Genomic DNA, 14764 nt, shown 5'->3' with positions numbered 1-14764 from the left:
AGTGAGGTAGCTTCTAGACTTGGAAGAAAAATTAATAGCCTCTCCATACAACACTAAATTACTAAATTCTGAAGGTGTTATGAACAGTTTATGTAGATAGTCAGAGTTGCAAGCTGTCTCAACTAAGGTAAAAAGCAGCATCAACACTATAAAATTATTGTTGGCATTTGAATTTATTTTCCCTCATGAGTTGTCAAGTTGTCATTTAACTGTAGTACTATTTTAAAAGAGATAGTGCATCCTGGAACACTGTGGATCGTTACATGGGGTTTTTTTTTAATATTTAGGTTTTACAGAGCAAATAAATCTCCAGCCATGGCAGCTCAGTCTCACCAAACACTTCAGGTTTTCAAACAAAGCTTCAGCATCTCTGTACAAGCTGGAGGTTGTGTGTGTGTGTCTGTGGGTCACTTCAGCAGACTTAGAGGGTTTTATTAATAACAGAAAAATATTTAGAGACTTACTTTAAGTACTCAATAGAAGACACATGTTTAGAATCCTGCTTTAAGTACTTCACAGAGACGGCTGGCTGGAAACTGCTAGCTTGCCAAAATGATTGAGTACTTTCAGGCAAGCTGTCAAGTGTGAAATTGGACATGACCTATTGACTGATCTTCAGCACCAAAATTAAAAGATAATGATTATCTTTTTAGAGTTCTCAGCAGAGGAATTTTATTTATCTTTTACAGGACATTTGAATCAGACCTACACTTTTGCAGAGTGCTGATGAGGATCACCTAAAAGGACATCACAGTGCTAGATATGCTTCGTACCTCATACTGGTCCCAGCAGTGGACTTGCACATTAACACCAGGCGTGCCTAATGAGGCTGTGCCCTTGGCCACTGCACTGCTAATGCTGGCTCCAGAAAACATTTTTGTACACACAATAGACATATTTATTTCTTTTTTCCCTTTTGTAAAATAAGGTATTTTTCCCTCCCCCCTGCCCAACATTTTATGTTTAGAGTGTTTGAAACGGTTTCCCCAGTTTACCATCAGTGCCTGAAATGTTCTTTGAGATCAGACAGTTTGTGTGCTCTTTTATAACAGAAAATATTTCAGCCTGTTCTCCCTATTTTTGCTGCTGAGGTAATGCAGATGGGTAGCTTAAGGTCTGGATTAAAAATGGAACTTGTGTCACCTAGTCAGTTTTTATAGGCTATATGTAAGTATCATGACCAAGAAGAATTACATATTTAGTATGTCTGTCATTTAAGACAGGAATTATAATGATTTGCTCCCAAAAAGAAATACTGAATTATAAGGATGGGGAAAACAGAGTCAAATCATTGTCAAGTTCAGGAATCTTTTAATGATGTCAGTATGAAAAGTAATGTGGTCTCAGGAGAATAAATAAGAAGTGTAGAATCATAGAATATAAGAGGTGCTGTGTATGAGGAGGGAGTGAGTTTGGAGTGGCCAAAAGTACATCCACTGATTTTTTGCATCAGGAGTGTGGTGCTAAGCTGCTGCAGGACAGACTGACTGCAGGAATTTACAATTATAATGATTGGGAAGATTTACCTCCTTTTGCAGAGGCAAGCGGAATGTCTGCTGCTAGAGAGATGTGTAAACTAAAATGAAGTCAGAAAGTTCTGGTTTATTCTGTTTTTCTGAGGCTGAGACTGTTCCTAAAACTTAAAAGGTGCTATTGAGGCAAAAGTGAAGATAATCTCAAAGAAATTAAAGCTGTAGATTTTTTATTTCTGGCTTTTTAAAAATGATAATCTTTCATAGTTAAATTATGCTTGGAGCGGAGTAGATTGAACAATAGATCGATTTTCTCCTCCCTTCAGTACCAGCAAATATAAATTCCATGTGCAAAGCTCACACTACATTTGCTACTGTAGCAAAATAAACTGCTTATAATGTGTCAATTTACTCACATAGATGGAAGATGGCAGGGGTTGTAATTTTTTATTGGACGTCGCAGATGTTTAGTTTTACATATTTTTGTAAAGAAAGGTATGTTTTGTTTTTACTTTATAATTTCTTTTTAATTTGTTTCTCTTTAAAAAATGTTTAACTTGCTCATTCGTATACTGATGTGCAAAAGTATTTTCATGTTTAAAAGGCTTAATGTAAAGATTCCTCTATGGACATCAATATTGCAATCATAAAATTCCAGCTTCTGTTGACTTGTTAGCACTCCTGTTTTATAGGGTGAAGATTAATCCCATTTGAAGAGAAAATGCTATGCTAAAGCACCTTTATCTTAAAAATACCAAAGTAAGATACTATTCTATTGAATTGTGCTGTACATACAATGACAAGTTTCTTAGCTACAAGTGTTTTGCTTGTCCCCACACATAAGAAAAATTGTTACAATTGTATATGTATAGAATAACATAAATATTGAAAAAGAATTTAAAATTTTGACCACAATGTAGTATCCTGTTAATGGAAAACCACATGAAAGAAAGGTGAGATGTACAGTTACACACATATATTACCAGTTTATCTGTATTCAGATGACAGTCATGTAGGAAAATGCTGGTAAAGAATTTTTGTGCAAATAATTTATTTTTCAAAGAGTTGTGACCAAAAATAGTAATGCTTGACACTTAGGCATTCTATTCACTATTTCAAATGCAGGTATCATTGATCAGGGGAAGCAAACCAATTACAGCAGTTCTATTTATTTATTGTTGGCATCCATAAACAAAAAGCAAATCTCTGCACAAAATGATATGCTTAAACATGTCTTTTTAATTAATATTGACATTTCCATGAGATAATTTATTCCCTCTTGAGCTCCTTTATATAACCAATTTTCTCTGTGAAACAGTAATTGAACTGCTATAATTACAGCTGTGACATGGGGCTTGGAACATCCAAAAAAGAGGACAAGCAAATATTCCTGTACCTCAATAAGTGACCTAAATATAAATGTACTACTCTCACATTGTTATTGGATGATATTCAAATGGATCACATAATGCTCTTTAAATCCTGCTACAAGTCAGGCACTCTAGTTTCCACTGGTCTGAGGGTGGTTAATATCTTGTAGTGAAGTGCTTATCAGGATGTTAATAATAAAGCAGGCACAGGCAGATGATGCAGTTCTCCATCTCACAGGTGAAAGAAAATAATACCTAATTATCAAAGAGCAGTTGGTCATGTTCCCATGGTTACAATGTGAGATAATGATAGTTTTCCCAGTGTTGTGTTTTTCATAATATATTAAGGAAGGAATGCAAGTTTTACAATGTTTGATACTTGTTTCTCTCATACATTTTAGTGTTAATATGGCAGAATAACCATGGGAGACTGGAATTTCCTTGGAGGCATTTTAGAGGAGGTCCACATTCATTCCACTATTATTGGAAAGATTTGGCTAACAATCCTCTTCATATTTCGAATGCTTGTCCTTGGAGTGGCAACTGAGGATGTTTGGAATGATGAACAATCAGAATTCATATGCAATACTGAGCAGCCTGGTTGCAGAAATGTGTGCTATGACGAGGCTTTTCCCATCTCTCTTATAAGATACTGGGTCTTGCAAGTTATATTTGTGTCTTCCCCTTCCTTGGTGTATATGGGTCATGCCTTATACAGACTAAGAGCCTTGGAAAAAGAAAGGCAAAAAAAGAAAGCTCAGGTAAGGGTGGAACTTGAAAGCACTGAATTAGAAATGACTGAAAATCGTAAAAGACTGGAGAGGGAGCTCCGGCAACTGGATCAAAGGAAGCTGAACAAAGCACCCCTAAGAGGCTCTTTGCTCTGCACTTATGTGATACATATTTTCACAAGATCTGCAGTGGAAGTTGGTTTTATGATTGGGCAGTATCTTCTTTATGGTTTTCACTTAGATCCCCTTTATAAATGTCAGAGAGACCCATGTCCAAACACAGTTGACTGCTTTGTATCTAGACCAACAGAAAAGACAGTGTTTATATTATTTATGCAATCAATAGCAACCGTGTCATTGTTTTTAAATATTCTAGAAATTATCCACTTAGGATTCCGAAAAATTAAAATGGGACTCTGTGAGCAGAATAAAACTAAAGATGACTCTGAGAATTTCTACATAAACAAATCTAAGAAATACTCTGTGATACCACACTCTTCTTTGGGAATATCCACCACCCCTCAGAAAACACTTCCTTGTGCTCTTAGCAATTATACCTTTTTGATGGAAAAGCAAACTGACAGTATGCTCTACCCAGTTTTAAATTCTCCTTCTGTGTTTCAGTCTGTGCAAAATAACCATACAGAAAGCAGCAGCAATTACACCCATTGCAATCAGGAAAATAAATCTCCAAAGAAGAGGCCAGCCACAAATGCTTTGGACAATCAGACTCAAAATGCTAGCACAAATAATAATGAAGGCTTTCTTGGCGAGCTTTGGACTGAGAGGCATGATGCACAAGAAGAGGCAGAAAAGAAACATTTTCCTGTTGATACTCAGAATGCAGATACCACCTCAAACATGTACTTGAGAAGCTTTGCTGAGATGCCATCTCAAACTTCACTGCAAGCTGGTACAACTTTCCCTTGTACCAGTTCTAGACGACAGGCAGTGGTTGAGAGCACAGGAGCACCAACACATTCTCTTCCAAAGAACGGTGACAGAAGACAAAGCAGTTTCAGTGTAAACAAAGCCCAAATTCCTTACAATGCTGATGGAAAAAATTCCAGCCGACCAGACACTTCTGATTCTATGGGGGTGGTGAGCTCAGAGTCTACACAAAGCAGAAACTGGAATAGTCCTAAGCTTTTCTCTCTGTCTCGGCAACAGTCACTGTCAAGTAATGCCAGCAGTAGGCGTGCCCCCACTGACCTTCAAATATAGTGTGAGTTAACTCATTAGCGGCACTCATTAACTGCACTAACTCATTAGCTGCACTAACCAGTGCTGGGATAATTCCTGAACAGAGACATAACCCAGACCTATGTGTAAGTGCAGCTAAATAATTCAACTTTAACCAGCTCTTTGCATAGGTAGAAAAGTCGTGTAACTCTTTGAAGAGTAGCTAAGTAATTTTAAACAGTCTCTTTACTTCCTTTGTAATGCAAATGTGGCACAGACCTCAGTATAAACTTCTACACTCCAGCTAAAAAGGAAAACACACATCCTCTCAATCCACATATTAGGAAAAAGTCAGGCATAAAATCACAGCTGGTTTTATGACAAAATTTACAGTCCAATGATATTTTTTACAAAGACCAGTAAATCAAATTAGGCTAAAGAGGCTCTCAGAAGAACATATTGGTAAACTTGTCTCTGCCTAATCAATTTGAGAATTCAAACAGACATTTGATAGCTGACTGAAAGCAGAATGTTGAACTTATTCAAATTGTTGTAAATACAAAGAGAAAAAGCATTTACAAAACCGGTCACTAAAATTTGTTGGCTTCATGGTACACTTTTTTTTCAGTGTATTGCCACTGACTTCCTCAGCAGAAAAATCAAAGTGAATTTCTTCAATACACCACTAATTTTTTAAAACATCATGAATTACAGGCATGTTGTGAGCTTTACTTTTGACATTTTTCATAACAATAATAAGACAGCAAAATCAGAAAACAAGTTACTGAAATTCACTAATCAGACATTTTGAATTTCACAAACCAGAAGGCTAACTATGGAAAAAAAACCCCAAAAACAACAAACAAACGAAAAACCTAAGACAGAGAACAAAAAAAAAAAAAAAAAAAAAAAAAAAAAAAAAAAAAAAAGAGGCAAATATGGCAGTACCTTCCTGATTTCAGTTACAATGTCAAAAGATATATAAAAGTTTTATCAAACAGTAAAATTACTCCTTTTCTGTTTGTCTCTCTCCTGAATTCTGATAAACTTTTCAATCAAACAAAGCTTCTACCTGTTTAGGAGGAGCATTTTTGTTTATGCTTTTTATGGGGATAGTAAAATATTAGGACATTTATCCACTCACTGTTCAGGTCCATATGGTGTAAAGGAAGTTCCATGAAATATCTTGAAATAATAAAGGAGGCAAAGATGAACAAATACTATGGTACATTTGTAATCAAGCTTTCTGTGTGTGAAATACATTTATTTGAGTTGCACAGCACTGAAACACTGTAAATACTTGGTGAGGTGGTCACAGCTGAAATGCATTACTATTTGTGTGTATTTTTTACTAGCAGATTTCACATACTGTTCATGTACTGAAAAAAATAATTTGTGAGATACAGCATAATGATGTTACAGCACAATTAAATTCCTCAAGTGCACTGTCATTATGCTTACCAGACAGCCATGTTTCAGATTGACTGAAAACTGTACAATACTAGCAAAAAAGGAGCCAGAAAACCTAAAAGGCTCTTTTGCTTGCAGCAGCAACATGAATTTGGTACTGTCCATGTAAGAAATACACACAAGAACTATTAAAACGATTCGCTGTAGATTTCTCTCCAGTAAGTATCCTTTTCACTTCTGTGTGTACACATAAATACAGCCCTCCATAATTGTGTTTACACTGTAAAGTTTAAGGTTGTATAATATACTAGAATGTACATAACTCTATAATGTGACTTAGGCATTAACACTGCTGCTGTGGCTTTGATTTTTGCATTTCTTGATGTGTAAAATTCCGTGGGCAATAACTGCTAATGCTTATTTTGCATTTCATCTCTCCGTAATAAAAAGCCTCATACTTAATGCACTCTGTTCCTGCTGTCTAAATAATAGAAAGTTAGCATTTAGATGTTCCTGTATGGGATAGGACATTTGTATTTTTGTTGTTCAAGACAAGTTAAAAAAGAATTTTTCTGCTGCTGTGAGAAGAATTTTACTAACTTTTTTATGTCTGGCCATGAGTCAAACATTCTGTTTAATCACAGCACCTACCGAAATTAAGAGTAACTACTGAAAAATATAAACATTGCAGAAGAGCATGGAGAAAAAGCGTGAAAACTCCCTAACATCATATGTGCAAGATCATTTGGTTGGTGCTTATTTTTTTTTAAATTTTATTTCTACAATAAATAGATTTTATCTGTCAGCGTGTCAAAAAAATAAACAGGTATAAGTGTTTCTGCTTTTTTAAAACAGGCTAAGGCAAAAGACTTTCCTTTCGACGTGAAGATTTCATCACGTATCAATCACTCTTCAGAGCCTCTTGGGTAGGCACTCCTGCAGCTGCAGCTCGCTGCAACTTTCTCCTGTGATTTCAGTCAGCTGCAGCTACTGAAATTCATTAATCAGACACTTTGAATTTCACAAACCAGATGGAAAACACAAAAAAACTCCAGCGACCCGCAGGACAGCTCGCCGCTCCGCCCGAACGGCGCGGCACCGCCGCTCGGACACGCTCGGGCCCCGCTCACGGCCGGCCGCGCTCCGCCGCCCTCCGCTCCGGACTGCCGCCGCCACAGCGCGCCCTCTCCGCGGGGAGCTCCGGGGCCGCGTCCCGGGCAGCGGGCGGCACAGCCCCCGAAGGCTGAGCCGAGCCCCGGAACCGTCCGCGGCGAGGAGAGCAGGGCAGAGCGGGACGAGGGCCAGAGAAGAAGAAAAGAGGCACAGCGCCGGCCTCGGCTGCCCCTCAGAGAGAGCGAGGCCGCCCCGAGGGGAGCGAGGGCGGCGCGCGGGGCCGGGCCCGCGGGGCGAGGCCCCGGCCGTTGCCGCGGCGCCGTCGCCGTGGTAACCGCGGGGAAGCGCTCGCGCCGTTAAAGCGCAGGGCGCAGGCGCGCGGCCGGGGCAGGCGCCGTGCGGGTTAGATGGCGCACCACAAGGTAGGGGGGAGCGCGCCGGCGTGGGCGCGGTGCCGCTCTCTGTGCCGGCTGCGCGGAGCGGCGGGCCGCCGACCGACACCGGCTCGGCCCTTCGTGCCGCCTCCGCGGCGGAGAGCGGGACCGGCCTGTGCCAAAGGGCCGCCTCCGCAGTCGAGGCGGGGCGCGCCGCCGATCTGACCGTGTGGGCGTCCTCCCTCAGGCCGCGGACTCCAAGCGGGAGCAGTTCCGCCAGTACTTGGAGAAGTCGGGAGTGCTGGACATGCTCACCAAGGGTAAGCCTCCGGCTCGCGTGGTGCCGCCCGAGGGGCCGGCGGGCGCTCTTCGGGGGCGTTGCGGGCGGGTGCCGTTGCTCTCAGGGTGTCCCGCTCCCGCGGAGCAGCTGCCGCCCCGCTCGGCAGTGTCGCGGTCGTCCCTCGGGCTGCCGTGCCGCTCTCCATTGGCTTCCCGCCTCGCCTCGCCGATCGCTTTTTCTCCTCAGTCCGGCGAGGCGGCCGGCAGAAGAACTCGCCTGGAAAACTTGGTTCGGCGTGGCCTGGAAATGGAGTCCGAGGTGCGCGGCGAGGCGGTGCACGCCGGGAGAGGGCAGCGGGCCGCTGGAAACGAGCGCCGGGAGCTGCAAAGCGCTCCTGCCCCGCACGCTCACCTGGGGGGGCCGGTGTCCGAGGTGCGTGCAGAACGGCAAGGCGGGCCCCTTCCCCCGCCTGGTGTGTCCGAGACCCCTCCGGCCAAAGCGCTACTTCCAATGCGTGCTTTTGGTTAGTTTATTTTCTTTCCATGGGTGCTTTTCGTGAAGTTCTTCTACAGAGGAAGTCAGTGCTTGAGATGAAATAACAGCAAATGTTATCTTAAAAAAACCCTCTTTGTTTCATACCCTTTCGTGGATGGAACTTAGTGCTTTTTTCTAGAATGAATGAAACTAAGTTCTGGATTAATGATTCTCCTTATCTAACTGGGGGGAAATGGTGATGCTAAACTTGATACGTGTGACTTGGTGTCTTTGAAATCCTTCTAAAATCTTTTTGAGACCCTTCCAGTAGTATGTGGCAAAAATGTGTTAATATTGAAAAAATTAATATTCTGCTAATGTTGAAAATATGCTGTTTAAAGAGGGAGCAGCAGATCTAGGATGTCAAGCGAATAGCTGCTGCACTAAGACTCTTGGCCTGGTGCGTGAGTACCATTTGATTTTTCAATCGCAGTACCATCCTATGGGATGGCGAAAAAGTCTCCCAAGCAGTGAGGCAGCCTAATTTTGCTTTTAACTTAGGAGGTACTTAGCTGAAAACATGTTTGGCTGTGTAGTTCAGACACCTGAAACGTGGCCCCTGTGGGGAGCAGGGAGTGGTTATGTTTGGGAACTTCCTGGGTCTTCATGTGACAGTTTCCTATTATGTTGCTATGTACGTGGCTATTTTTATTTAAATTATCGGGGTATTGGTGCTTTTGTCTGTTGTTTTGGCCATTAGAGCACCCATCCGTGAAGATTATCAGGGTCAGTTAGCCATTTAGTAGCTATTTAGTTTTGTAACTGTAGATGCTCAATGAAGGTTTGCTATTCTGCAGGAAGTTACAAAACTGCCGATGTCCCGCTGTTTAGAGATGTAGCTTAAGTAGAAGTTTTATGAACAATATAGTTAGAATTTCAGTGTTACTGGCAAAAGCTAGTACTAGCGTGCATATGGCATATGTAAAAATGTTTCAGGCTGTTTCGTGTTCTGTGTTAGAATAGCCAAAGACTATGTGGGGTTAGGGATCAAGAAAACTCTTTAGCTGTTACTAGGTGGAATGCTCTGTCCCCTCTGATACAGCAGACCTGTTGCTTATGTCAAAGTGTACAGGTGAAAATCTTGTTCAATGGAAAAATGCAACATGTATGCTTTCTGACTGCTGGTATGCGTTTTAAAGACTTAGAGTTGCATGAACTTCTTGCAATTGTTGAATATTTTCTATTTGCAGTGTTGGTAGCCTTATATGAAGAGCCAGAGAAACCAGATAGTGCACTGGAGTATCCTTTTTCTTTGCTGTGACTTATTTATCGAGACTTCATGCACAGTACTGCTTCTGACTCGTGGGTGAACTGGATAGGCTCATTTCAAAGCCTTGCATTGAGAACGTGACTTTTATCAATGCACTTTACCTAATGATTGCATTTCACAAGCTAACAGAGTCTGACAGGGTGCAAGAGAGCAGGGTATTTCAGTGTGCCAGCAATTACGAAGCTGAGTTAGAGGCCATGTCAGTGTTGAGACCTGCAGCATTAGGTCTGAGTACCTGCAGTGGCAATGGGTTCTGAAGTTTGCTTCTTCACACTTCCTTCTTCTGTCGTTTTTTGTTTGTTTTTAAATACACGAAGAAGGAAACTAGCATATTTGGTTTCTTGCTGTTTTTAAGCCGCCTACATTTTTTGGTATTGCTTCTTTTTTTGTTATTTCTTTTAATTCTTCAAAACATCTGCCATTAAGAAGAGAAAAGAGAAGAAGGGGGTAGTAACACATAAGGATTTGTACTGATGTCTTGTTTTTGTTTGTTTTTAAGGAATATAGCTATGACTTTGAAAAGCTCTCTTATTTTGGTAACATTTTTCCTGTAGTAATCTCAATGGTTTACTGCAGTTTCAACCATGTGTACTGCAATGTTAACTTCAACACGGGTGTTAAAACTAAAATGTAGTTATACAACTGAAGAAATACTTAACATCTAAATATCAGTTTTCTGAAGCATCATCTGGGAGCTTCAGCTCCTGAGAATCCGGAAATAGAGGCACTTCGCTTGGAAGTGGCAGAGATGAAAGAAAAATATGAAGCTGTGCTGGAAGAAAATAAAAAACTGAAAACCAAGGTAAAAGTCTACTTGGTGCTACTCTATAGTTCCATATTATACAACAAGAAAAATATTTTAATTACTTAGAATAGAGCTAACTTTCTTCCATTAGAGTAATAGATAGTTGTTGTTGCATTGTTTAACCTCATGACTGAGAAATGCTGATAGAATTCATTGTAGTAAAGATTATTATTTTTTATGGAACACTTCTTATAGAATATAACATAAAATATTGCTAAACTAGGGATTTTATTTATTCAGGGAAAGTGTATTATTATGTCCAATACGTTGTATTGAGTCTTGTCTGGATGTGTTTAAGTTATCTGATATTATGTAGATCATGCTTTCAAGACAGTTTTGACAAACAAGTAAGGTACTGTATCCAGTATAAAGCCTTTCAAAAGGCAGATTGAAGGAGGAATATTATGTATTACTTTGTGTCACTTGGCACAGACTTACACATGGCAGGATCTTACACAGGCACTTAGATCCGTGTGGAACAATAATTTGTGCTTATTACTTAAAGTGGCCTTGGTATTTATCTGAAACAACAATGAATCTGAAATGCTAGCTAGGGTAGGGCTGTTCTTTAGTGGGTCTACAGGCTGTCTGAGAGAGCTCTGAGATGTGCACAGCTTTCTAACAACACTGAAGAAGGAAACCTGTGAGATATTAAATATGCTAGTAGTTTATGTGCCACTGCAGATTTCCAGGCATTTGTTGAAAGAGGATGGTGGTTGTTATATGTGAATACCCCTGAGTTTTTTACTGGGAGACAACCACCTCACTTTAGTTCTGTGAGAATGGATAAGAAATACAAAGAGGTAATGCCCAAGAATCCTGAGTGCCATCTTGCTGTCCTAGTAATTCTCCTTCCCTGTTACTCATTATGAGTCTTCAGCTACATTTGTTATTTCTGACTAGGAAATATGGCAAAGAACAGCATTTTAGGCAGAGTAGCAGTAGACCAGCCACTTGTTTTAGCAGGCTTAAAAATGCAGCTGATAATAAATAGATAAGAGCAGAGTAATCTGGGTCTTTGTTTAAAGAAGTCTTTTCAAGAAGTCAAAACTTGTTGCAGGAAAGTAAGCCTTTTGGAATCATGGGTTCATTGGTGCTTTCCTGTTCATTCTTTAAATAATAACCCCTTTACATATTTCCCAGTATTAGTGTGTTTTGTTTCTTCCTGTTTTTTCCTCTACAATGCCATGCCCATCATTCTGACATACTGTAGAAGTTCACTCAGCATGCAGGGAGAACACTACCATTCTCTTGTAGCAGTCCTCTAACATAAAATACATGTCTTTATTTGTGCTTTTATTGGTAACTGCTGTTCCATTCATCACACAAATGTCAGATATTTTTGTGTGTTGGGAGGAGGACAGGAAGTCAACAGTTAGGTCCTTGGCAGAAAAGAAAACTGACTTTGGGTTGTGTACTAGTCATCTGTTGTAGTGAAGTCTACAACAATAAAAAAAATACTATTTTAGTGGTTCTTGTTAGTAGCAGAGTGCTGCAATTTACTGTAGCTGGTAGAAGGAACAGATGGGTTTCTTTTGTTTATTATTTTTAATTTTTATTTATGCTTTTTTATTTAGGCTTTTTTAAAAATTTTATTTATATGTACTTTGTTTATTTTTAACCTACTCTGCAGTTTGCAGAGGGGAGAAATCTTAATTGAGTAAACTGAACCTGCATATTTTAGAGAGATGGCCATAATTCTTAAACTGTTTTTGAAGCTTGACCTAATCTTTAATGCCACTGAGGTCATATGAACAACTTTGTATCTTTCTTTGGTAGTAACTTTACAAGTAAAGGTCATATTTAAGTATGTAGTTGCCCAGGCTATACTCTCCAGAAAGCAAAATGGAAGCTAGAAAGATTACAAGAAATGTTAGGTGGATACTATTGCAATGAGAATGACTGACTGTTTCATTTAATGATGTTTCAGTGAAAGTTTATAGTACCCTAGTCACTATTTTAAGATGAAAGTACTTAGACTGCTAGAATTAGAAACAGGGAAAAAGTTAAGGGCAAGACACATGTGCTTCAAAGTGCATTTAAAAATCACTTTGTTATGGCTGCATGGTTATACAGCGTGGGAAATGGATGTTTTGGGAGAAGGGTTACTTTATTGCCTGACTTGAAAATGGACTTGCATAAGGATGAGTTAAAATGAGTAAAGTAAATTGAACAAGTCCAGACCATGCAATTTCCTTCACTTCTTAATATAGAGTGTTACATGAAATATTGCTACTAACTAAATTCCTTTCTTTAATCCACAGCTGGCTCAGTATGAACCACCTCAAGATGAGAAGCATGGTGAATAACAGTAGTTTTTTTCTTTATTGCCTTGACTTAATAAAGGGCTTCCTGAGAAATGCTGTCTTGTGTGTGAACTCTGCATTGTCTACTTTGTTGCTTCATCATCTTAAAGAAAGAATGCATTACCATGAGCACGCAGATGCCTTGGCAACTGCTGAGTTAAGCATACTGGCCAACGTTCTTGCTTTTTGTGTTTAAGAAAAGATGACAATTATGATTAACTTTTAGATAACTGTGCTTGCCAACTTCATGTAATTTTCACATCAATGGTCCTGTTGAGCTATGGATCAGTCTCTGTTTTCCTTTAGCTGAAAGGAGTGACATGGCACTGATGGACCAACTGTAAATTAAAGCAGGACCTTCAAATTACTTTCTATGTTTGTACTCAGCACTGAGGTGAGACTTCTACTGAAGCTGCTGGGAAACACTACTGAGAAGGGCATAAAATGAGCAAGTATAGTTCAGTGATGGATACAGCACAGTGTTGAAATGCAGTACCTACTGAATTTACATGTCAATCTGCATGAGGTGTGTCTTCTTTCCATGCAGTTCATGGCTCTGCTCCCATCTCAGAAACTGGGCTTTGGAGAGTTGATCCAGAGGCTGCCTGTGCAGTTCTGAACGTAATACAAAAGTCTTACTTGTGATGGAAGTCCTGTGTAATTAGAGTGGCACATATAAGACTACAGTGTGGAGAGTTCTGCTTTCTGATTCATCTAACAAGGAAAATAAAATCCCAGTGGGGTGGGATGTGGGTGTGACTTTTGATTATTAGTTTTGCCTGTGTTCCCTCTCCCCTTCCCTGAACTGGTTTTATGACTCTTCTGAAATGCAAAGTAGTCATTTATAAAAACCCCCTAAAAATAAAAGAGTAGTAATATTTTAAAGAGCTGTATTTGTTTCCTAACCTAAAATTAAGTACTTTAAAGGCAGCTGATGACAACAGAAATAAAGGAAGAGGGAAGTGAAATGCAGTTGTCTTATGTATTCAGTTTATTGGCTGTTAGTCTGCAAAACCCATCCTGAAAATGAGGAAGTTAAACTATCTTGAAAATATGGTAGGATGGATCAGAACTTTCATTAGTCATTGCAATCAAAGGCTAGTGAATGTAATAATTGCTTACCTTACTACTGTATCTATTGTCCTAAATAGACCAGAAGAGAGGTAAAATGAGGGGAAAATACTGTTTTATATATGTAAAGCATTAATTAGGGAAAAAAACCTGCCCTGACCCAACAAACCGAAGCCAAACAAGAAAGGCAAAAAAATAAATTTCCCCAACCTCTGGAATAAAGGACAGAAGAACGTTCCCTTGAATGTAAGGTAGAACATTAAGCATTAACTTGCACCATGTGGAAGTGGGGAGAGGGTGATGCTGTGGGAAAGGTGTTGTACAGCTGAACGTGTTTCTGAGTGATGGGACTGGCGTGTCTTGCCAAAGAAGCAGCAAGGCAGGTGAAGGTGTTAGTCCAGCCCTCACAGGCATGGGCAGGACTTGAGCTGTCGGTGCCGGGGAAGTAAATCAAACTTCAATTTTCATAACTGTATTTGCTTCCCTCTCAAAGCACTTGGATGTCGCCAACCTTAAATTAGGATTGTGATGAAATATCAAAGATTTGTTAAAACTTCAGCTCAGTGCAGGCTTGCACCACGGCTGCTAGAAGAAAATTAATGACTGTTTAATGAAGACTATCGCTTCGCAAGGTAACGAAGACTATTGCTTTCTTACGCGGCCGCTTCGGAGAAAGCTCCCCTGCCACGGCTGGGTTTGCGCCTGGAGCGAAGCGGGAGGGGCGGCACCGGCAGGGAGCAGGGCCGGGGCACGGGCGCTCCGCCCGGGGCCGCGCTCTCCTGCCACGGGAGGGGCGGCACCGGCGCTTCCCGGAGCAGGGCCGGGGCACGGGCGCGTCGCCCGGGG

The 14764-nt window shown here is 40.5% G+C and overlaps 2 protein-coding genes across 3 annotated transcripts; both read left to right on the top strand.

The window, feature by feature from the left end:
* The first annotated feature begins 3264 nt into the window (after positions 1–3264).
* On the top strand, positions 3265–5071 carry GJA9 (gap junction protein alpha 9). The gene has a single exon (XM_041417688.1). It carries the CDS (start codon positions 3265–3267, stop codon positions 4795–4797), a length of 1533 nt encoding a protein of 510 aa, XP_041273622.1. The 3' UTR covers positions 4798–5071.
* Positions 5072–7604: 2533 nt separating this feature from the next.
* LOC121342928 (MYC binding protein) lies at positions 7605–12901 on the top strand. Of its 2 annotated transcripts, XM_041417683.1 has the most exons (6): positions 7605–7700; positions 7900–7972; positions 8179–8364; positions 9657–9705; positions 10409–10538; positions 12806–12901. In XM_041417683.1, the coding sequence occupies exons 1-6, from the start codon at positions 7686–7688 to the stop codon at positions 12848–12850; spliced, it is 498 nt and encodes a 165-aa protein (XP_041273617.1). In that variant the 5' UTR covers positions 7605–7685; the 3' UTR covers positions 12851–12901. The 2 variants fall into 2 exon arrangements, with proteins under 2 accessions (XP_041273617.1, XP_041273618.1); XM_041417684.1 differs by lacking the exon at positions 8179–8364 and having other exon boundaries at positions 7612–7700.
* Positions 12902–14764: the final 1863 nt, after the last annotated feature.

Source organism: Onychostruthus taczanowskii, unplaced genomic scaffold (assembly GCF_017590055.1).
Source record: "Onychostruthus taczanowskii isolate IOZ18803 unplaced genomic scaffold, ASM1759005v1 scaffold56, whole genome shotgun sequence".
NCBI lineage: Eukaryota > Metazoa > Chordata > Aves > Passeriformes > Passeridae > Onychostruthus > Onychostruthus taczanowskii.
The sequence above is the reverse complement of the archived record's forward strand: the minus strand, read 5'-3'. Positions and strand labels throughout refer to the sequence as shown.

Bases quoted from the DNA above. Each gene is read 5' to 3' on its own strand.
- GJA9 (XM_041417688.1), top strand. From the start codon at position 3,265: ATGGGAGACTGGAATTTCCTTGGAGGCATTTTAGAGGAGGTCCACATT.
- LOC121342928 (XM_041417683.1), top strand. The intron at 8,365-9,656 runs GTGCGTGCAGAA...TTCTATTTGCAG, and splicing joins TGGGGGGGCCGGTGTCCGAG to TGTTGGTAGCCTTATATGAA. The intron at 10,539-12,805 runs GTAAAAGTCTAC...TTTAATCCACAG, and splicing joins ATAAAAAACTGAAAACCAAG to CTGGCTCAGTATGAACCACC.